Consider the following 20,776-nt stretch of genomic DNA (forward strand, 5'->3'; position numbering starts at 1 on the left):
TGGCTATCAACGCTGCGTCTTCGGCGAGACAACCTTTGTCTCTGTGAGGTTTGTGGAACAGCTTGGGCTTGGGCTCTAGGGTTTCTCTGTCGAGAAGTAAGAACGCTTGAAAACTCTGCGAGAAGCTCTTCCCCCATAACATCCGTTACGGCGTCGAGAGCAGCGGTAAGAGCCTCCTTAGAGGATGCAAGCAGGAATGCCTGCAAGGATAAATTGATAATATGACCGATACATCGGATACGGCGCTCTTTAGCAGTAAATTTAACCTTGTTAATATTAGCACCATCGCGTAACTTAAGCAGCGAAGGCCGATTTTTATATTAAAAGCCATGCTTACGTTGTGCTTAGTTCGAAGGAGGGTTTCAAGATGCTCCAAACAGGTATCGTTAGATGTTGCGTTATCACCCGTATGCCAGCCAACTCTAGACTGTATCCCATATTCCTCGAGGGTTTGAAGAAGTAAGTGCGCTTGCTGTTCTCCAGAGTGGCTGTAACGACATTCTGGCAGTCCTAAAAGAGCCTTCTGAAGCTTATATTCGTGATCGACCCACTGTGCGCATACAGCAAGGAGAGATGAACGGAACGGTGATGTCCAGAGATCGGTTGATATGTGGATAGGACTCACAGCCGTCGATAAGCTGCCTTTAATTACATGGCCTTTATAAAGCTGATAATTCGAGGCGATAAGACGTACGGCTGTACGTCGACTTGTGATAAGCTGGTCTTCAATAAATGGATTGCAAGCAAGCGCTAGATCCCTCATTTCAGACCATTCGATTGATGAAAAGGCTATTCGACGTCGAGTCAGAAGACCGACAAGCGCATCGCGATACCCTTGTTCATTGAAGGCGTTGCGGATAATTGTCTGATCAGAGACAGTCCTAAACACTGAAGTGATAGCTGGTTGCGACGACGAAGAAGAAGTTTGCGAGGGCTGAGAAGACTCTGACGTTGTATGATATGCTAGAACATGGTGGATAGAGTTTACTCGGTGACTGCTAAACCATGAGCGACAGCGTTTGCACACATACTGCTTTTTCAAACGCTGGCGCTTTGCATTGCTGGTGTTACAGACAGTTTCGGTTCGTATAACAGCGTCAAAGTGTGGCGGCGTTGCGGGTCTTCGCGACGGTGGCGTTGATATCGCACTTGCTGACAAGGTATTCGATGACATAACGATAATAGATGCTATAGATAATGGATTTGTTGAGATTTCAGGTTAGTGGGGAGTGGTTGCAGAGTTTTTGAGATGCAAAGGTGGGGTGCTTGGCGCCAAGCCTCTTATAGCGTTTTTAAATCGTTCACGCGTTTAAGGATTTTCTTAAACGCGTGAACAGTTTAAGCTGTTAAAGCGTTTTAAAACGTTTTAAGCTAAAACGTTTTACGCAAACGCGTTAAGCTGCCCATGTATGGTAGGTAGCTACACTGCGAGGACTTACCCACAAAGCTGCCTCTGCCTCTGGGTTTGCAAGGCTAATCATCTCGCGAAAGGACGGCCTTGCAAGTAGCTCCATTGGCAAGTTGTTATCAAGAAGGCAGAACACTGCAACTTCACGAAACTGCTGGATGTTGAAGTTGCCCATCGCGTTGGCAGCCTCTTGAGAGACTGCAACACCAGTCTCCAGCGTCTGTCGTAGAGAGAGTTGCTGCCCTGTTCTTCGAGGCTTCAGGCCGTCTTTTGTAAAGCCATGGCCTCGTTTCTGAAGGCCAAGATGAGCTGCAGCTGAGGAGGTGGCCTTTGATACGTCAAAAACTCCACTGCCGCCAGTGTCAATGACCTTGTGGATGTGGCAGTATTTGCATACAAACCACACTCGATTCTGATCGTAGAGCTCAACAACGCGATATCCATGTTGAAAGATCCAACTCTTGACGCGCCGCCCAGTTGTAAGAGGCTTCATGAACCGAGGGAGGCGATCCCAGTTAATGCCGTCAAAGTTATCGCCATTATCAGGCTCTGTATCAACACTAGCCTCTGTTGTTGCTGCTGTACCAGCCTGGCTGCCCTCAGCCGCACCCTCCTCCTCTGTTTGCGACTCGAAAAATTGCGACTCAAACGTTGTGGCCTGGCTTACGGCGGCGCCAAGGGTTTCCTGAGGCGACAGCGATCGCTGAGATAGGACAGAGGGCCTTGATAGGCGCGCCCGTTTGGCGGCGGCGGCGGCGGCAGCAGTATTGGTGGGAACTCGAGAGCGTTTGGCCCACAGTCCGCAACAATCAATTAAGTGGGTCCTAGAAGGTTCAGATTGGATTGATTGATTACCGCTTTAAGCCTAGTAGTTACCTATAGGAGTTTAAGCCCTACCTAGATAGGTAAGTGGGTCTAGGAGAGTGACCGGATTGAATTGATTGTTGCGGAGTCTAAGAGCAGTCCGTAGTTCGTGGTTAAGAGCGTTTAGAAACATACTCTTTAGGATCGCGTGGTCAAAGAGACCAGCCGTGAGAGCTTCCTTGTTAAAGTCCTGCATAAAATCGCGCACGTTGTGTGTTTTCTGCCGCATGTTCTGGAGCTTGTTCCTCGCAGTTTCAGCCATATGTGGGTCCTTAAAAGCTTCATCAAGATGTCGGAAAAACTCATCAAGCGTACTCGAGGCGGCATGGATAGAAACCCAAGGGAAAACGCGTGCTCTCGCATCACCAGTAGTGCGACTAAAGGTATAGTCAATCGCAAGCTGGCTCGTGTGGAATCGTCGAGGTTCTGATCTTAGCTTTGCCTTAATCTGGTATTTCCATGGCAAGTATTGACTTCGTGTACCATCAAACGCATCAGGGTCTTTAAGTCCTTTTGGCTCATGCGGTGGTGCAGGCATTGCAGGTGGAGGTGTCGCATCTACGGCAGGAGTAGGTGTGGGTTCAGCTGGTGTAGGAGTACTTGTGGTCTCAATCTTCGCAATCCGTGCTGTGAGCTCGCTTATCTGCTTCATCATCTGTTGCATCATCTGTAGTGTTGTTATCTCAATGTTTGCGCCTGGTAGTGTCTGGTTCGCTTGTTGCGATTGTCCTTCGTTGTTTTGTTGAGCGTCTAACGCTTCGTGGTAAGGTTCGTCTAATTCCATTGTAGAATTCTGTCTTCGTTGTCGTGGTACGGTTCGTATTTTCGTTCTAATAAGGATGCTCGGGCAGACGTTCAACTATAGAGGTCCCTGCACTGGCGTCGCTGAGTCGTGAGTCGTTCGTCGTGGTGCTCGGGCAGGCGTTCAACCTTCGAGGTCCCTGCACTGGCTTCGCTCAATCGATTCGCTTAGACACTGGGGGACGACCACACCAGCTGCCTGTTATCACTCACTGCTTGGAAGCAGGTCTTGCGATCGTTCTAATGGTATTGCTTTTGCAATCGCTCCGATGTATTGCTCACTGCTTGGAAGCAGGTCTCGCAATCGCTCCGTTGGTAGAGCACTGGGGGACGGCCACACCAGCTGCTCAAGGTAAAGTGATCGAATACAAAATGTAAGGGGCTGCGCAAAGTATGCCGGTGCCTGGTAACAGGATTGTATTCGATGAAGAAGAAAGCTATCTGCAGTGCAACGATATCTATATACGTTTGGCTTGTTGTTCACGTAGCTTCTCGAAGCATCTAAAGTGCCGAGGAAGCTCCGAAGGTTCCACCGAGGATCACCATAGCATCTGGGCTCTAGCCCGTTACAAAAATAGGGAGATGTTAGTGACGGGGAGGAGAAATACAAAAGAAGCAGTTAAGATTGTGTTAGAGTAGATTTCGTATAAGGGTTATTCGTTATGTATTTAGTAGAGGGTTAGGCAGGAGAAATAGTAGGGGTAGGAGAGGAATTGTTCGGGGCAGTATTGGATAGTAAGAGACGCAAATTGATAGTATAACAGAGTATTAATAGGGGGGTTAATAGAGGAAGAGGTAGAGTAGAGGGAGGTAAGAGAGTAGTGGAGGGCGTGGTTGAAGGGGTTAGGGGTAGAGAGTTAGGGAGCAGGGTTATGGTTTATAGAGTTGTTAGGTGTCATGGATCAAACCCGCGACCTCTAGTAAGCGAGGTGGCCCGTGCGCCTTAAGCGAAGGCCACAGCCGAACACCAAAGTTCGACCCGCGCAGGTCTTCGAACCTGCACGCAATATCTCACTTAGTACTTAATACAGATACGGTCATCTCAACTATTGACGTCCCTCACATTAGGAAAGAAGAGAATAGTAGAGATAATAGAAAGCAATTATTTAGCGGGAGGGTTATTAGATTATAGAGTTGATAGCGGAGTAGAGGTGATTAAAGATATAGATAGTAGGGTAGATGGTAGTAGCCGAGATATTGTACACAGGCATAATGGTTTATTATTAATAAAGAGGGATTTTTACAAAAGTGTAAAATTGGGATGAAATAAGATTCATAATCAAGGAATATTATTATTATTTATTGAAAAGCTGGCACTATTAGTAGTAGTATGACTACCTAATAGAGCGCTCTCTAAGGCACAACGGTAGTGGTGGTACGACTCGTATTGTATTGACTAAGGAGCTATTCACACGTTCGTAGATCCGTGTTGCGTGCAGCTGCGTCCAAGCTCCCCGCTAGGACCCACCTGCACGTGTCACCAATCATGTGACTACTCCTCCGCTTGATACCACCAAGTCACTTACGGACTGTATTCTCAACAATAATAATAATAATAAAGTGCCGAGGAAGCTCCGAAGGTTCCACCGAGGATCACCATAGCATCTGGGCTCTAGCCCGTTACAGCCACAGTCCGCAACAATCAATTAAGTGGGTCCTAGAAGGTTCAGATTGGATTGATTGATTACCGCTTTAAGCCTAGTAGTTACCTATAGGAGTTTAAGCCCTACCTAGATAGGTAAGTGGGTCTAGGAGAGTGACCGGATTGAATTGATTGTTGCGGAGTCTAGTTACAGCAACGATCCTTACAGCTGAAGTTAGTAAGCTTCGACAGGCTAGTCAGCGCCAGCAGCGTAAGAAGCAACAGCGCCGACAGTATATAGCCTGTGGAGGAGCTCTGCGGGTAGAGGAAGGTCAATTGCTTGCTGCAGAGGCTGAAAGAGTGCTCCAGAAGGTAGAGCAGGCAGGGCAGCCAAGCAGGCCTCGGGCACCACCAACCTGCACCAATTGCCACGAAAAAGGCCATAAACGGACTTAGTGTACTAATAGATAGCGCGCATCTAATAGATCTATTTTCTATATCTTTTATTGCGTGGTTGTAGAGCTACTGCAAGAAGACGCGTCGCGATTTTGGTGGGGCGGGCCGAGGAGTGGTTTGGGCCGAGGAGTGGTGAGACACGTTAAGATAGGTAGGGACATTACGCAGTTGACATGTGAACCGCCTTCACAGTACTTATTCAATGCCGGTGCATCTAAAGAACTGGCACAGGCCCAATCGAATGCTAACGCAGATGCGATTAGAAGAGGTGTAGATAACAAAATCAGGCTCAGTTTCATATTGTGAGTGAAGCAACGAGGAAGGTGTAGAAGGAACCTAGTAAGAAGGGGACAAGATGTTTATACATAATAAGCCAAATCTCTGATTCTCCGTGACGGAGCCGGCGATACTTTGAGGGCCTGTGTGCTTAGGGAGCTATCACCAGGATACACCGCGATTGTGTTCGATGCTGACTCATCTAATGTCCGTCTTAGAAGGACAAACTTCGGCGGCGGCGCAACTCTAACTAGAGAGAGCCCATCACATCGGCACCCAGGTCGCCGGCGTAGTCTGTGCAGGAACACCAAGGTTCTAAACTATGACACAGTGAGACCGAATATTAGTTGAGCCGTCGATCTTTTCTAGGGTGTCACAGACATAGATGCAGTAAGACCGAATGTTAGGTAAGCTATCGATCCTTTCTAGGTGTGAACGGTCTGTAGGTACTGTATTCCAGCTACCCAATCCAGATGCTATTTACAGTCGAGATGAAGAGAAGAAGAGGAAGTGGGCGGCCATCCCGCTTTGTTTGGGTTGGCGCACGGCGCACGGTGCACGGGCTGCTGGGGGAAGGAGTGATAGAAGGAAGGAAGCGACTAGGCCAGCGGCCTAGTCATGTGACTTAGGGCTCAGCCCATTACAATACGAGCTTACAGCCGATCCACTAATACGAGCTTACAGCTGTCAGATATTCAGTCTCATCTGGAATACTGATGAAATAGGTAATAATAGTGATGATATTGATGATTAATTGTGTTGTGGTTCTGTCTACGGTTGTGGGCATACCTTGGGGGTGCCAAGCCTTCCTCTGATCCGATTGGCTCTCACAGATGCCGGGTCGCGCTAGTCTAACCCAGCGTCTGTACGCTCTTCTCTTCAACAGTGCTATTATCTGACAACAGCCAATCCACCAACACGAGCTTACAGGTTCCACTCGCTTGAAGGTTCCACTCGCTTATCACCTACGTTAAGCCCTAAGCCCTAAGCCCACTCTTTAGCCCAGCAGTTAGAGTCTCCAGTGGCCCCATGATTGTTACAGGTTTCCCTGAAGCGACAGTTGTTGAAGGACAAAATCGCTCCTCCAGCTGCTCCAGCATGGATAGCCGCGGCAGCGCAGTAGTGACGGCCGTCATCAAACACGTCATAATTTCCACTGAAGTTGGCACATGCTTTCTGGGTAGCGTCATCGTTGAAACTGCCATCGCTGTTTTGGCAAAGACAATTATCATAGACGGCGCAAGCCATACTCAAGGCAGGAAGTAAGGTAAAGAGGGTGGCGGCAGTCTGAATGCATATTAGACTAGTTATTTAAAGTAAACTATAAACTTTTTCTACTTACTAGGAACTTCATGATGATAAGGATACAGGTCGTTGCTTGAACTGTAATGCTCTGGCAGATAGAATTCGCAATAGAGGAAGGTCTAAGAAAGGAGTAGTCTGATAGTAGGTATAGAATCTTATCTTTATGCGAAGGTAGCTATTATTTATATGTAAGGAACGCTCCTAGCGTGCATAATAGCTTCTTTCTCTAGCTCTCTAGTACTAACCTAAGCTAGCTAACGCTAGTAAGCACAGAAGGCAACAATCAAATCAAATAATAGCTCAAATCTAGGCGCTAACCCAACAGGGTAAGAGTTAAGCCTTTATAGGAAGCCGTTAAACCTAAAGCGGTAATCAAACAAATCAAATATTGAATCCTAAGCCCCACTTATTTGATTGTTGCCTTCTGTGCTAGTAAGCGTGTTAGGGTACTCTCGCCCGAGCGCCTTCTCTCGTGTTAGATCGCCTAGGGATTACCGCCGTCCTCGTGTTGGGGTACTCTCGCCCGAGCGCCTTCTCTCGTGTTGGATCGCCTAGGGATTACCGCCGTCCTCGTGTTGGGGTACTCTCGCCCGAGCGCCTTCTCTCGTGTTGGATCGCCTAGGGATTACCGCCGTCCTCGTGTTGGGGTACTCTCGCCCGAGCGCCTTCTCTCGTGTTAGATCACCTAGGGATACACAGACTTTCGGCGCTACCTCGTTGAGCTGTTAGACTTACGAATTGTATCTCTTCATCGTCACAGGTATATATTGCCTCTATTCCATTAGCTTTTTGTTTGGCACATCAGTCAACAAAATACATTAGAACTTCCTTCCATCTCCGAACAAACAAATACGCACATTATCGCTACTCCTTCACCTTATAATGAAGGTATAACTACCATATCTCATCTTCCTTTATTTTTACTTAGCTAATAATAACTAGGTTCCTACTCTTGCTATCCTTGCCGTCGCGCCGGCCATGGTCAATGCCTGCGCTGGGTACCGTTATTGCCGCTGTGGTAATATCGACGACACTAAAACCGTATCTGTCTGCCAAAACTGGTTCAGCGGCAAAACCTCGGTAGAGACCTTCGAAGACGGGCACAAATACTGCAAGATCGATGGATTTTTTACCACTGGGCTCAATAATTGCGATTTCAAGCTTGCCTGCAGTAATGGCTTCGACTCTGATTGCTGGGTAAATATCGGTCACTGATTTACATAAACAATTCCTTAGGTCTAGGAGACATGGGTTTAGTGTAACGCTGTTATAATAATGCCAAGCTTCAGACCCATTCCGGAACGGGATTGGAGGGAGTATTTGTGTCAGATTGAGATGGATTATCAAAGATGGGTGAATAATGATGAATTATTGATCGTATTGCTTGATCTGATCTGAGTTGTTCTTGTGTCTGCCCTGATCCACGCTGATCCAAAGGGGTTGGATTAGATGGATCGCGGTGGATCTCCGCGCTGACTAATCTGACTGATCCATAGAATCCGGGTGCTCCGATCCACACCCGGATTCTGTCCACCACCCAAGATATGCCCATATTCTGACAATCTGCCGCCCACTCCTCAGTCCGTTGTCCTAGGGTCGGACCTGACTCGGACCCGACCTGGACAGGTATATAGGGAGACACTTCCTGTAGCTAGTTCTGTAGACTTTTGATATCCTTTTGTATAAGGCCTATAGGTGTCTATTCGAATCAAGGCTCGTTTGATGTCCCACGCACTCCTATATGCCTCTGAGTGACACTACCGCCGATACTGATCCAAGTAGTCTTGCCTGCGCCGTTACAAATGTGATGGGCTAGAGCCCTTTGGCTATATCCTTGGTGAGACCTCGGTGCATTGCCATAGCACTTAGGATAGCGGGGAGCTTATTTATCCGAACGCCGCGTGGATATAAGCCCTCTAGTAGATAGATCTGTAGTTCTCCATTAAATACAACTTCAGTAAACCTATGCAATTGCTCCCTAAGCGTAGCCCCTTACAAATTAGACTTATTAGAGGGTAGTAGTGATGCCGTAGGGGCGGGTCATCACAACGCAGTATAGTAACAATACTATAGATAATTAATAGAGGCGTCGTATCTAACGTAAAGAATATAGTTAAGTATAGTACGTATATAATAAATATACGCGAATAAGTAAGTAGCATTTAAGCGTATACTAAACTTATTTAAGTAGACTCTCTAAGTAATATAACCTATTCCATAAGCAAGCTGGTCACACAAGGAAGCTAGTCAGCCGAATTTACTAAGAAAAACCCTGAGTTCACCTACATATAACTTTTTCCCTACTAAATAGAATCCTCTAATTTTTCTTATAGCTCAGCTACATCTATATGAAGATTTTAGTTCTAGAGTTTTAAAGCTAACCTATTCTACAAGCAAGCTGGCCACATAAGTAAGCTGGCCACTGTAACAGGCTGAGCCTATTACATGCGCTACGCTGTGTGCGTAGCTGTCGTCATGCGATTCCTTCGAGATACATCTATAGGTTTCTGTCATCATCCATCTAATTCTACTTCGGCCCATCTTCGGTCCGCTCCTGTATTTATGTACAGCTAGCATCCTTTTGTAGCTCTTTGTCAAATCCACTCTGTTACAAGGCATCTCTTGATCAGTCATCTGTGTATCGTCATCGATACGGCAGCTGGGGTCTAGCCCCTTACAGAGAGACTGCAATCTATGTATATGCTACAAACCACAAACACCACAGCATCTACTTCTAGATTGCAAACAGTACAAAACACATCGAAATACACTCAAAGAAGCAATACCACACAGACCCATCACCCTCCCACTTCTCCTCCAAACAAAGACAGGCATCAAAGCTACTCTAGCCTTTATTGCAAGTACTGGGATTGGCACGAGAAAATGGCACCTTGGGCAAACCACCGAACAGACAGACACTGTATAAAACTACAAAAACAATATTTCCTTATCCAAAAGAGCCCGCTGCTACATCTCTTTCTATTCACCACACTGCTCTTTAGCACCCGCGCCAATGGAAGACTAGCTCTGAGATTATTATTATTATTATTATTATTATATTTCCATTAGAGTCCTGTATCAGTCGGTGACTATGTAGGACTTTGGCTAAGCCGTTCTATGTATGTTGTTCAATATGGAGTTTCTATAGGTCTTGTACAATTTGGAGGATAGTTGCGTAGTCCAATTTCCGAGCTAGTCTTCCGTTGGCGCGGGTGCTAAAGAGCAGTGTGGTGAACAGAAAGAGATGTAACAGCGAGCTCTTTGCGAAAAGAAATATTGTTTGTAGTTTTATACAGTGTCTGTCTGTTGTTTTGTGTAGGCGTCTGTATATAGGGATCTACAAGAGAGAGAATAGATCTATACATCTAGTGCCTGGTCGGTGTTTTGCTCGTGCGTGTGCTGGTGACAGCAGGTGCTGGAGCGGTTCGGTATATGGGGTCGGTATATCGAGTTGGTTTAGGGCGTTCGGGTATAGGTAGCATCTAGATATATAGGCCTATTACTTTGCAGCAATAGAGCTATATACCTAAGGAAGAGCCGTTGCTCTGTCGGTTTCGTAGAGGGTGCCTTCGATCGAACATCTAAAATCAGTTGGCGCACGGACCACTTGCAGAGATTTCTCTCAACTAAGGCCAGGTCACAACTCTGTCAAAGTTGCAGCGGCCAGCGCGCCCGCCACAACGCCTGCACGCAGAAACAGGCGTTGGAAACTAATTCTAGGAAGGCATTTCAATAGATTTGAGATGAAAAAAGGGTAATCCAGGACCTTTTTGTCATCTCGAAAAGTTGGTGTTCGATGTAGCTCTGAGATTGGAGTACGCAAAACACCACCCAAATTGTACAAGACCCATAGAAACTCCACAACGACCATCATACATAGAACGGCTTAGCCAAAGTCCTACATAGTCACCGACTGATACAGGACTCTAATGGAAATATAATAATAATAATAATAAGCGAATGCGCGAATATTAACGCAGGGACGGCGGTAATCCCCAAGCGATCCAACACGAGGACGGCGGTAATCCCTAGGCGATCCAACACGAAAGAAGGCGCTCGGGCGAGAGTACCCCAACACGAGGACGGCGGTAATCCCCAAGCGATCCAACACGACACAGAAGGCAACAATCAAATCAAATAATAGCTCAAATCTAGGCGCTAACCCAACAGGGTAAGAGTTAAGCCTTTATAGGAAGCCGTTAAACCTAAAGCGGTAATCAAACAAATCAAATATTGAATCCTAAGCCCCACTTATTTGATTGTTGCCTTCTGTGCAACACGAGGACGGCGGTAATCCCTAGGCGATCCAACACGAAAGAAGGCGCTCGGGCGAGAGTACCCCAACACGAGGACGGCGGTAATCCCCAAGCGATCCAACACGAGGACGGCGGTAATCCCTAGGCGATCTAACACGAGAGAAGGCGCTCGGGCGAGAGTACCCCAACACGAGGACGGCGGTGTGTCTTGAATTCACGAGGTAGCGCTGAAAGTCTGTGTCTTGAATTTCTCGTACCGTCTACGATTAGATTAAATAAGCACTATCCCTGCTAATTCTTGTATATATATCCCGTCTATTCCTTCAAGTGTACATTAAGCACATCAAGCAAATTTATCATCAGCAAAACAATTCACATCTCCAACAACAACAAATCTCTAAATCAGACAAAAATGAAGGTACAAATGCTGCGTATCCTTAGAGCAATGTCCCCCTCTTCCTAACATCACCTCCTTAGGGTCTTGCCTTCGCTATCCTCACTATCGGCACAGCCATGGTCAACGCCTGCGCGCACTACGGATACTGCCGCTGCGGTAACCTTGATGATACAAAAACAAAAGATGTCTGCGGCAAGCTTCAAGCTGAGGGATCCGCATCGTTACACACATTTGAAGATGGCCACAGTTACTGCCAGTATGGAGATACTACTGGCTTCAACAATTGCGCTTTTAAACTTGCTTGCGCCAACGGTTACGACTCAGATTGCTGGGAGAAATGCCCTCATTGTTAAGTACTTTAGCTAGGGCTAGGATTTAGGGCTAGGGCTTAGGGCGGTTTAGGGCATAAGTAGTTGTGATGGTTTTGGGCCGTTGCCCCGCACAGGCCACCTGCCAGATGCCTTAGCGTTGTTTTGATGTTCGCGCACGAGCCACCTGTTTGGTGGCCCATGCACACCCCCACTTAGATATATTCCGCGCAGAGCTTCTTACAAGCTCTGCACTGCAATTACTTTGTAATTCAACACAGTTTCAAATACCTGACCTATGTGAGACCCTTACACGTAATTGCAGTCACCGAACACTGGCCCAACGGTGCGCCTCACGAGAAGCGCCCCGTCGAACAAGTCATGAACCCTCTGGGGGGACTCCATTCAGCTACTTGACCAGCTTACTCGCCACTCGCCTTGGAATAGAATTCGTGACATCGAACTCGAAATTGCCACGGATAGGACTTCGCTGGTGAAGTTTTTACTTGCTCACAAGGACACATTACGCTCCCTTACCTTCACCCGCATGTCACTCGTGCGACTGGGAGACCCTTTGAATACCTGGGAAATAACTCTTGCTGAAATTGCACAAGGGCTTTCTCTTAGTTCGCTTACTCTTTCAAAACTCTGCGACTTCCCACAAGAATGGAGAAGAGGCGTTCGGGAACGTATGCTGTTTGACTCAGAGGCTGCCATTTGGCAAGGAAGGATAAGCGAGTACCACGCGTACCACGACGCAGCAGTTGGGCGCATACTTCGTCGAGAAGGAGGACATTCTCTAGACCCTAAAGCCTCCAAGGACCAGATGGCTGAGGAGGTCATGGTGAGACAATAGCATCGCCATCGCTGCTCAGCCTGAGGACCTTGAACTCCATATTGGTGCAATAAATGATACAGTCAGGGTCCTGTATCGCGACCTCGCGTGCAACTGAACAAGAATAGATGTGAGAGGTAAAGAGCGAAAGATTGGGTGGGAACTTCACGTATGGGTGCGTTTTTGTTTTCGCGGGAAAGACAAACTCTATTCTATTCAAGCCGCAATCGCGAACGACTGTAGTAGATTAAAGTGCACTGTAAGTAAGACCGACTGCGATATGATCCGAGGATGCCCGTAAGCATTTTGGAGGATGAAGCGGTAGGACTGTGCCGCAGACGCATCCTTACATATCAGTAAGCAACTGACGCTCCACCAATCAACCCGCGCTCGAAAACAAGCAACCATTGGCTCGGCGTTCTAGGCAGACTGCTGATTCCCCATTCAAAGCGTTTGCGCTTCATCAAATCGAACTTCCATGTGCTTGTGAGGCTGTGAAGATGCGTTGGTACAATGATGACTGTGTGTTTTGGTTGTTGTTGACAGCTGCGGACAGCCGAAAACAATGGCTCCAGATTCCTCAGCGATGACGGCTGAGCCAACATCGAGGCGTGGGGAAGAGCGAAGCTTCCGGCTAGACAATACAGTGCCTAGTAAATGCCTAAGACGTCTTGGGCAAGCGCAAACCAGGCGAGAATATGGATTGAGTGGGATGAAAGCTAGACGGCATGCAAAAAGTGGAAACTGCAAGTGCATGAGAGTGTAATTACCATTGACGATAGGCAGGTTGGGGACGCGCGTGCGAGTCGTCACCGAGATTCATCCCATTTTCCCCTGAACTCTTCGGAAGGACATGGCAAAACCGACAGCAATGTTGCCAAAGGCAAGCAGTGCTTGCCCGCAGCGCACAGATCGCCCGTCATAGCATAGTCAAGGTCTTGCATCGCACTACATCCTCGCCCCGATCTCCCTGCCGCCCACGCCCGAGTCGAGTCGCAATGAGCTCGAACCAGTCAAACGGTACAACAAGCGGCTACGGACGGAAGAGAATGCTGATCGGTGAAGTTGGCAAATGTGGCATCATTGTGTTTTCATACACTTTGCATCTCTGACGTGCAGAGACCAATGATTCTCATTAAATAGAATGCGAGAAGCCCGCGCTGAGCAGCAAGAACGAAGCGCCAGTACTCAGGGCACCACATGAGAATAGCCGGGAGGGCATGTGGGTCAATCAGTGGTTTCGCAGATGGATGGCCACGACCAACCCCTACGCTCTGCTCGCCCTACAGAAATGCACACTCACTTACGTCACTGCCTGTCATGGACGAGTTGATGGGGCACGACAGTACTCTGAACATCGATGACTGTTGATCTGAATGAGCGGCAGACTCCAAAACTAGTCTCGATACCTCTATCCATCCGTCCTCGATGCAATCGCCAAAGTCTGCCTCTTGAACCTCCTCTTCGCATCCTTCCTCTTCTCTACTAAGTCCCTACGTTGCGTCTGCAGCTGCTCAATCTGCTTGTCGATGTCATTGATTTGATCCTTGAGGTTCTGATCCCCAGTAAGTACTTGAGAGACTATCTTGGTGAGGTCTTCGAACTCTGCATCCTCGGCGGTGCGTTTTGTGCCTCGCAATTCTGGAGCGTCGACGGCGTTGGAGGGGTTATTCAGTTGCTCCGGGTGAGCAATTGACGGGTGCGGATGAGCGATTCTAGATGTGATGGGCGATGATAAAGGATTGGGTGTAACCTCAGCGAGTGTGAATTGGATGACTTTCATCGGTGGTTGGGCTTACCTCTTCCGATGTAGTCTTAGGCTCAGTTTGCCGTTCGTACCCAACGATGGGTGCTCTGACGGATGCAGCCCCCATCCGCTTAGCAATGTATTCAAGCGCACTCCGCAAGCGCTCAGGATAAGCCTTCGTTTCTCTGAGCACACAGTCCTTTGCTATTCCGGCTGCAATGAAGTACCACTTTACCATAAGTGTGAGTCGGGCTTTCTCGTCTTGGCCGATGCTGTGAGTACCTTTTGGGAAGGTTTTGTCAAATGGGTGTAGGATACGCTGTTTAGCGACGTCTTCAGAGCGGATGGCTGTCTTCGAAGGTGCGCGCATATCTTCGATATAGAATTCGATCTTGTGAAATTTGCGTAACTTTCGCATATACGCATAGATGTCGTTGCCGTGTTCTTTATGGTGGCCTATAAAGAGCTTTCTTGGCTGGGCATCGAGAAACAAGTCCTGGTTCACGAACTGAACATCGTCTGGGTCGGGTAGGTTTTTCAGCAAGTAAAGCGCGCCATGTGAATCCAAGTAATTGTGCAGCTTGTCCAGATCAGAATGCTTATCGTCGCTCATGCTGACCAACGGGCTTATTACTGGGCTTTTTACTGGGGTAACACGCTGTCCGGTTATCCCTACCTCTATACCAGGATGGCCGCGGTGACCTGAACGTTGATCTTGCGCGCCCCTAGGTTCTTCAGGTTCTGGCCTTTCAGATTCCTTCTCTGCACGTTTCTCTGCATCAATTTTCTCCAGTACGTTGTAGAGTCGCGGACAATACATGACATAGTCAATTTCAAGCTCAATTTTGCCCATGAAGTACCATTGAATGACGATACCGAAGTTACTCTTCCCCGGCTCAGAGGTGTCGGCGCTGTACCTGAACGGCACATTGAGTGGCAATTTCACCACCTCGTCTAGCGTAAGAGGTGGTGCTGTGGATGCATTGAGCCGACGATTGGCTGGCTTGAAGCAATATTGCACCTTGCGTGGGCTGCCGCCGAAGCTTTTCATGAAGGCAAGGATGTCGCGTCCGTCGTAGGTACCAATCACAAGCGCTGTCGGCGGTGTTGCTGCAGGATGAGGTAACGTGTCCGTGCACCTCATGCCCGGATTCATCTCATGCCCCGCCGAACACCGACGCGTGTCTCAATACTACAACTTTGACGCGCAATAACTCCACAACTATGGCTCCGATTGATGAAGCGATTGCAGATTTAGAATCGCGCGATCCAGGAGAGAAATTCACATTAAAAGAAGTTGCTGAAAAATGGGGGGTTAACCGCTCAACGCTAGGGCGAAGATGGAGGCGCGTGACAGGGCCTAGGAGCGATGGATACGCTCAGCAGCAAGCTATCGGCCCACAACAAGAGTTAGAGCTTGTACGATATATCACTAAGCTCACTAAGCAAGGCCTACCTCCTACAAGAGAGATGATCAGGAATTTCTCATCAGAAGTAGCCCATCAGCAGCTCAGCGAGAGCTGGGTTACTCGCTTCATTAACCGACACGAGATCTATCTTATCTCAAAGTGGACCACCGCCATGGATCGTACGCGCCACCTGGCTGATTCTGAGTCAAAGTATAGACTCTACTTCGAGCTGCTGCACCAGAAGATCACCGAATACCACCTAGAGGCTCGAGATATATACAATATGGATGAAAAGGGCTTCCTTATTGGTATGATAGGCAGGAGTAAGAGGATATTTAGCAGGCGTCAATGGGATAAGAAAGAGGTTCGAGCATCTCTCCAGGATGGATCACGCGAGTTTCTGACACTCCTGGCCTGCTGCTGCGCCGATGGGAGCTCGCTGCCTCCAGCCCTTATCTACGCAGCTAAAAATGGAGCCATACGATCGAGTTGGGTGGAGGATATTAAGGCAGGAGAACATGAGGTCTTTGTCTCATCATCTCTAACAGGCTGGTCAAACAATGACGTAGGCCTAGCTTGGCTAGAGCAGGTGTTTGATCGCTATACAAAGCAGCGATCAGGGAGATGGCGATTGCTCATCCTTGATGGCCATGGATCTCACCTCACGATGGAGTTTATCAAGTACTGCGATCGCCATAGGATCCTCCTCATGATCCTTCCTCCCCATTCGACTCATACGCTCCAGCCGCTCGATGTAGTGCTGTTCAAGCCACTCTCTCAAGCCTACTCCAACGAGCTCACTAACCATCTCTACAAGGCTCAAGGCCTCATTCCAATTAAGAAAGGAGACTTCTTCCCACTCTTCTGGAGAGCTTGGCAGGCCTCGTTTAAGCAATCAACTATATTAAAAGCGTTTGAAGCTACTGGTATATGGCCAATAGATCCCAACGTTATCCTTCGTAGATTTGCCAGCACGCCAGAAGCTGAGAGAAGCTCATCTTCAGGGCTCTCTGATCATGACTGGAGAAAGCTCGATCGGTTAGTACGAGCTGCTGTCAATGATAGCCATCAGTATGAGGCAAGAAAGCTGCGCTCAAGCGTTCACCATCTCTCTGTGCAGTATAAGCTTTTACAGCATGAGAACGAGGGCTTAAAGGAGGCTCTTCAACATAAAAAGAAGCATAAGAAGAAGGGCAAAGCTCTTGACCTTCAACAGCGCCAGGAGTATCACGGTGGCTCTGTCTTCTGGTCTCCTCGCAAGATACGCGAGGCTCGAGCTAGAGAAGTAGTACGGGAGCGAGATAAGATAGAGGAGAAACTCCAAAAAGCACAGGCCAAGAAGCAGCGTGAGGAGGTTCAACTGCAGCGTCAAGTTAAGCTCGAGGAGAAGCGTGTAGAGAGGCAGAGGCTCAAGGAGATAAGGGAGCTTGAGCGAGCTGAGAAAGCAGCTGAACGCGCGCGCAAAGTTGAAGCTCAACACCAGAAAAAAGCCACCCAACAAGCTCAACAACGCAAGCGTAAAGCCTCAAGAGCGCCCTCTTCTAAGAACAAGCGTCAAAAACGAGCGATGGAGGATAGAGCTCGCGATAGAGTTGCATCTCCTCCATCGCCTCCACCACCAAAGACCACATCACGTGGCCGCAACGTCAACCTCCCACAAAAATTCAGATAGTACAAGTTAATCGCAAGTATCTAATTACTGCAATGCTATGTTTTTATTAATATTAAGCTATTGTGTGGTGTTGTACAGCTTCAAATTTGAGATCGCTAAGATGGTGTTCGCGGGGCATGAGATGAATCCGGGCACAAGGTGCACGGACACGTTACCCAACTCATCAAATCGTGGGCCGGCAGTGCGGCGATCAGATCGCCTGCGCCATAATAAGCGATGCGCTGCTTAATGATGCTGAGCGCCATGACTGTAGGTCGTGCACGAAACGATGCAGCTGAGAAAGCACTCGAAGCGTGACCCTAAGTAGCCAAGAGTAACGGGGAGAACCGATGCGTTGCCAATAGTAGTCCTGCTCCAATAGACGAAGTGCGAAAGTTTCAAAGTATAATGATAATGAAGAATGAGGTTGTCAACGGTCTTTGCGCCCGAGTCGAACATCCAAAAGTCTCGGCGACCGAAAGCTCGGACCACCAACAGCCAATCCGAAAACTAGTTAAGGGGTAACCTGTTTTATCAGTGAGCGCCCCACCTCAGTGAGCGCCCCACGAACACCAGCGAGGCGTACGCGCAGCGACGTAGCTCAGCACCACAACACAAATTTTGTACTCTTGCAACAGTATAGTATTATTCAGAAGCGTCGCTATTATTATATCCTCAATTTCTACCTTGCAGGTGCGAGAGTTGTGCCCAATCTCACCGCAACGGCCGCAGCGTCGCCCTGCGCGCACCCTCTTCGCCGGCTCCTCACTCTCCTCACGTCTGCCACCCTCCCTTTCAGCAATTAAGTCTAATACCTCGCCGACTGTTAGTGTCTCCTCTGCCCGTACGTAGCATCTCTTGCGACTTTTACGCTTTGTTGCTGCTTCAGTAGCAGTATCAAGGCGCACTATCTCTGCGCGCATCAACACCATCTCATGAGCCATCTGCTGCGCGCCTTTTGTCAGCTGCCGCACCTGCTCATCAAGTGAACTTGCTGGAGACCCTCGATGGATTTTCATCCTGTTTTGAACCAGCGTTGATTGCGCCTCCATTTCTTTGGCGTTGCGTGGTGTTTTCGCCTCCCAAGCGGCGTCGACTTGCTGTGGTGGAGTTTGCGTACGCAGCTGCACATCCAGCTTCGATAACACAGCCTGTGGATCATGTGGAGACAATCCAGCGCCTCGAAACCCTGCGCAAGCATTCTCTCTTGTAAACGCCTTCTCAAAAGCTACTTCAAAGGCTGGTAAGAAGGTCTGTTTGCTGATGTGGTTGATGCGATCGCGTGCCAAGGCTGAGATCTGATCACCGTACGCGCGCTTCAATGGCGAGAAACAGGCGACGTCAAGCGGCTGCAGGAGGTGCGACGAGTGTGGAGGCATACAGAGGGCAATAATCTTCTTCTCCTTGCAGCGATCCTGGAAATCTATCGAGCAATGGCTCTCGTGGCCGTCGATAATCAGCAGCCTATACGCTCCTACAGGCCTCGCATGCGTATCAAAGTGATCAAGCCAGGCAAGCGCTAGATTGTTGTTCGTCCAGCCTGTTGGGCTTACTTGAATAACCCAGTTGCGTGGGAGGTCCTCAGTAAACCAGTTAGAGATAAGAACCTTGCCGGCAAAGATGAGGAAGGGTGGGATAACACGCCCTGTTGCGCTGACGCCCTGTATTAACGTAGTCCACTCGCGATCACCAGGCTGAAGCTTCTTCGCTTTCCCAGGTTTCTCTATGCCTGTCACAACAAGTTGTGAAGATATCTTGCCCATCAGGAAGCCAGACTCGTCAAAGTTGTACATGTCGTCGTCCACAATACCGTACTTCGCCTTCATGTTCTGAACCAGCGTGAACCAGGGCTCGATGATCGCTGGGTCTTCGCAGAGAGCTCGCTGGTGATCGTATGGACGAGTCCAGCGCGTGCGCAGCTCAGGTGTACGCTTAATAAACCTGTCAACCCAGCATTTACCAACAGGCTCACCGCCGCGGTCGCGCAGCAGTCTATCAGCCATATCTTGTACGTGTAGCTTCGAGGGCGGTACTCCACGTAGGTTCTCGTCAAGTATACGCTGCAGAATCACTTCCTCTTCTAGCTTCGTCAGGCGCTTTGATCTGGGCTCGCAGTCGCGTCTGGAGGGCTTCCCGTCGCGTCGTCGTTGTATCGTCCTACGAGGAACGCTGTAGACTGCCTCAGCACGTCGCAGGCTCGTAATCTGGTCGCATTTAATGTCAGAGAGGGCAAGCTGCACGTCAGCTTCAGTATAGGGCTTGTGAGGTTGTGGTTGTTGAGACATTACGTGTTGAGTGTCGCGCATGCGCTTCGCTGGTGTTCGTGGGGCGCTCACTGAGGTGGGGCGCTCACTGATAAAACAGGTTATGTTTAAATTATCAGATGTTTCTACCAGGCTGTTGTTGAGATCTGAAGGTGCGGTTTTCGTGTTTTTTGGTGGGTTTTTGGGCTGGCCGATGACTGATACAATACGTTACTCCTAGGTAGGCGTAGATGCTGACAATTATACATCGAAGCAATAAACACCCGTTGCGCATGCTCGAAGTCGTCTTCTTCTTGAAAACGCTAAAATGTATGGAAACTCTATCGAAGCGCAAGAGCGACAATACAACAGGCATTCAGGCAAACCCAATCATCCTCTTCCCACTCAGAAACCCACGCACGTTCCTCTGCACAGCATCGAACCTCACCGCACCACAGCTTTCGCTCTCAAGATGATTGAACAGCGCCGCAAGCGCCCGGAACTCCCTAGCACATGCCCTGCCCGGGCAATGATACACCTTCTCCTTATGTACCGGCGAATTGACGTGAGCGTTCAGACTCTTGAGTTCCCTGAAGCCCTTGTGGCACAAGTAGCATTCGTAGAGGAGCGTGTCGCAATTGTAGGATGCAGAAGTAGCCGTGATGCTTGAACCGGATTCGGGGTACGTCAGGAGCTTCTTTGTGATGAGTTGGTTCGGGTCGCGGCGGCGGACTTCGGCCAGGATGGTGTCGCGGTTGAGCTGGCGAGCTTTTGAGCACGAGCCGGTTTCGAGGTGGTGCGTTACGCCTGTGGCTGTTGCGAAGCCGCGTTTGCAGAAGGGACATGTGATGTTAGAGCCGCGGTGGATACGGCTGTTGAGATGCTACGTGGGATCAGAAACGGCATGTGGCTGAGGGGTCCAAACTCACAATTTGCAGGTTGTTCTCGTTCTCGAAACCCTTGTTGCAATCGTTACAGTAGTGGTTGCGCCAGTGGCCGTGGCTGTTCATGTGCTGCTTGATGCGGGCAAATGTGTCATACCACTCATCGCAGGCTTCGCACTCGTACCTGGGACCGTAGTGTCCTTCGTCCTGCTGATGATCTTCAAGGTCTCTCGAGTCGTAGAAGGCAAGATCGCAAAAGTCGCACTCGAATACGTGGCCGACTGCGTTCATGTGCTGTCGGGCCGCGGCCCAGCTGCTGAATCGTCTGTCGCATTGCCCGCATTCGGGATACAT

The 20,776-nt window shown here is 48.8% G+C and overlaps 8 protein-coding genes across 8 annotated transcripts; 3 read left to right on the plus strand and 5 right to left on the minus strand.

Moving 5' to 3' along the window:
* Window positions 1-2,294: 2,294 nt before the first annotated feature.
* PtrM4_099960 (Retrotrans-gag multi-domain protein) lies at window positions 2,295-3,056 on the minus strand (the record flags this gene model as incomplete). Its single annotated transcript, XM_066107367.1, has 1 exon — window positions 2,295-3,056. The coding sequence occupies one exon, from the start codon at window positions 3,054-3,056 to the stop codon at window positions 2,295-2,297; it is 762 nt and encodes a 253-aa protein (XP_065961816.1).
* A 3,315-nt stretch (window positions 3,057-6,371) lies between these two features.
* PtrM4_099970 (uncharacterized protein) lies at window positions 6,372-6,741 on the minus strand (the record flags this gene model as incomplete). Its single annotated transcript, XM_001942068.2, has 2 exons — window positions 6,372-6,674; window positions 6,730-6,741. The coding sequence occupies 2 exons, from the start codon at window positions 6,739-6,741 to the stop codon at window positions 6,372-6,374; spliced, it is 315 nt and encodes a 104-aa protein (XP_001942103.1).
* Window positions 6,742-7,574: 833 nt separating this feature from the next.
* PtrM4_099980 (uncharacterized protein) lies at window positions 7,575-7,907 on the plus strand (the record flags this gene model as incomplete). The annotated part of the gene is made up of 2 exons (XM_001941642.2): window positions 7,575-7,580; window positions 7,635-7,907. 2 exons carry the CDS (start codon window positions 7,575-7,577, stop codon window positions 7,905-7,907), a joined length of 279 nt encoding a protein of 92 aa, XP_001941677.1.
* A 3,453-nt stretch (window positions 7,908-11,360) lies between these two features.
* PtrM4_099990 (uncharacterized protein) lies at window positions 11,361-11,698 on the plus strand (the record flags this gene model as incomplete). The annotated part of the gene is made up of 2 exons (XM_001942069.2): window positions 11,361-11,366; window positions 11,426-11,698. The coding sequence occupies 2 exons, from the start codon at window positions 11,361-11,363 to the stop codon at window positions 11,696-11,698; spliced, it is 279 nt and encodes a 92-aa protein (XP_001942104.1).
* Window positions 11,699-13,899: 2,201 nt separating this feature from the next.
* Window positions 13,900-15,391, minus strand: PtrM4_100000 (uncharacterized protein; the record flags this gene model as incomplete). Its single annotated transcript, XM_066107368.1, has 2 exons — window positions 13,900-14,241; window positions 14,288-15,391. The coding sequence occupies 2 exons, from the start codon at window positions 15,389-15,391 to the stop codon at window positions 13,900-13,902; spliced, it is 1,446 nt and encodes a 481-aa protein (XP_065961817.1).
* A 68-nt stretch (window positions 15,392-15,459) lies between these two features.
* Window positions 15,460-17,316, plus strand: PtrM4_100010 (TolA, Membrane protein involved in colicin uptake; the record flags this gene model as incomplete). Its single annotated transcript, XM_066107369.1, has 1 exon — window positions 15,460-17,316. The coding sequence occupies one exon, from the start codon at window positions 15,460-15,462 to the stop codon at window positions 17,314-17,316; it is 1,857 nt and encodes a 618-aa protein (XP_065961818.1).
* Window positions 17,317-17,846: 530 nt separating this feature from the next.
* On the minus strand, window positions 17,847-19,601 carry PtrM4_100020 (uncharacterized protein; the record flags this gene model as incomplete). Its single annotated transcript, XM_066107370.1, has 1 exon — window positions 17,847-19,601. One exon carries the CDS (start codon window positions 19,599-19,601, stop codon window positions 17,847-17,849), a length of 1,755 nt encoding a protein of 584 aa, XP_065961819.1.
* Window positions 19,602-19,914: 313 nt separating this feature from the next.
* Window positions 19,915-20,776, minus strand: PtrM4_100030 (uncharacterized protein; the record flags this gene model as incomplete). The annotated part of the gene is made up of 2 exons (XM_001942279.2): window positions 19,915-20,421; window positions 20,468-20,776. 2 exons carry the CDS (start codon window positions 20,774-20,776, stop codon window positions 19,915-19,917), a joined length of 816 nt encoding a protein of 271 aa, XP_001942314.2.

The sequence above is a fragment of the Pyrenophora tritici-repentis genome, chromosome 5 (assembly GCF_003171515.1).
Source record: "Pyrenophora tritici-repentis strain M4 chromosome 5, whole genome shotgun sequence".
NCBI classification, from domain to species: domain Eukaryota; kingdom Fungi; phylum Ascomycota; class Dothideomycetes; order Pleosporales; family Pleosporaceae; genus Pyrenophora; species Pyrenophora tritici-repentis.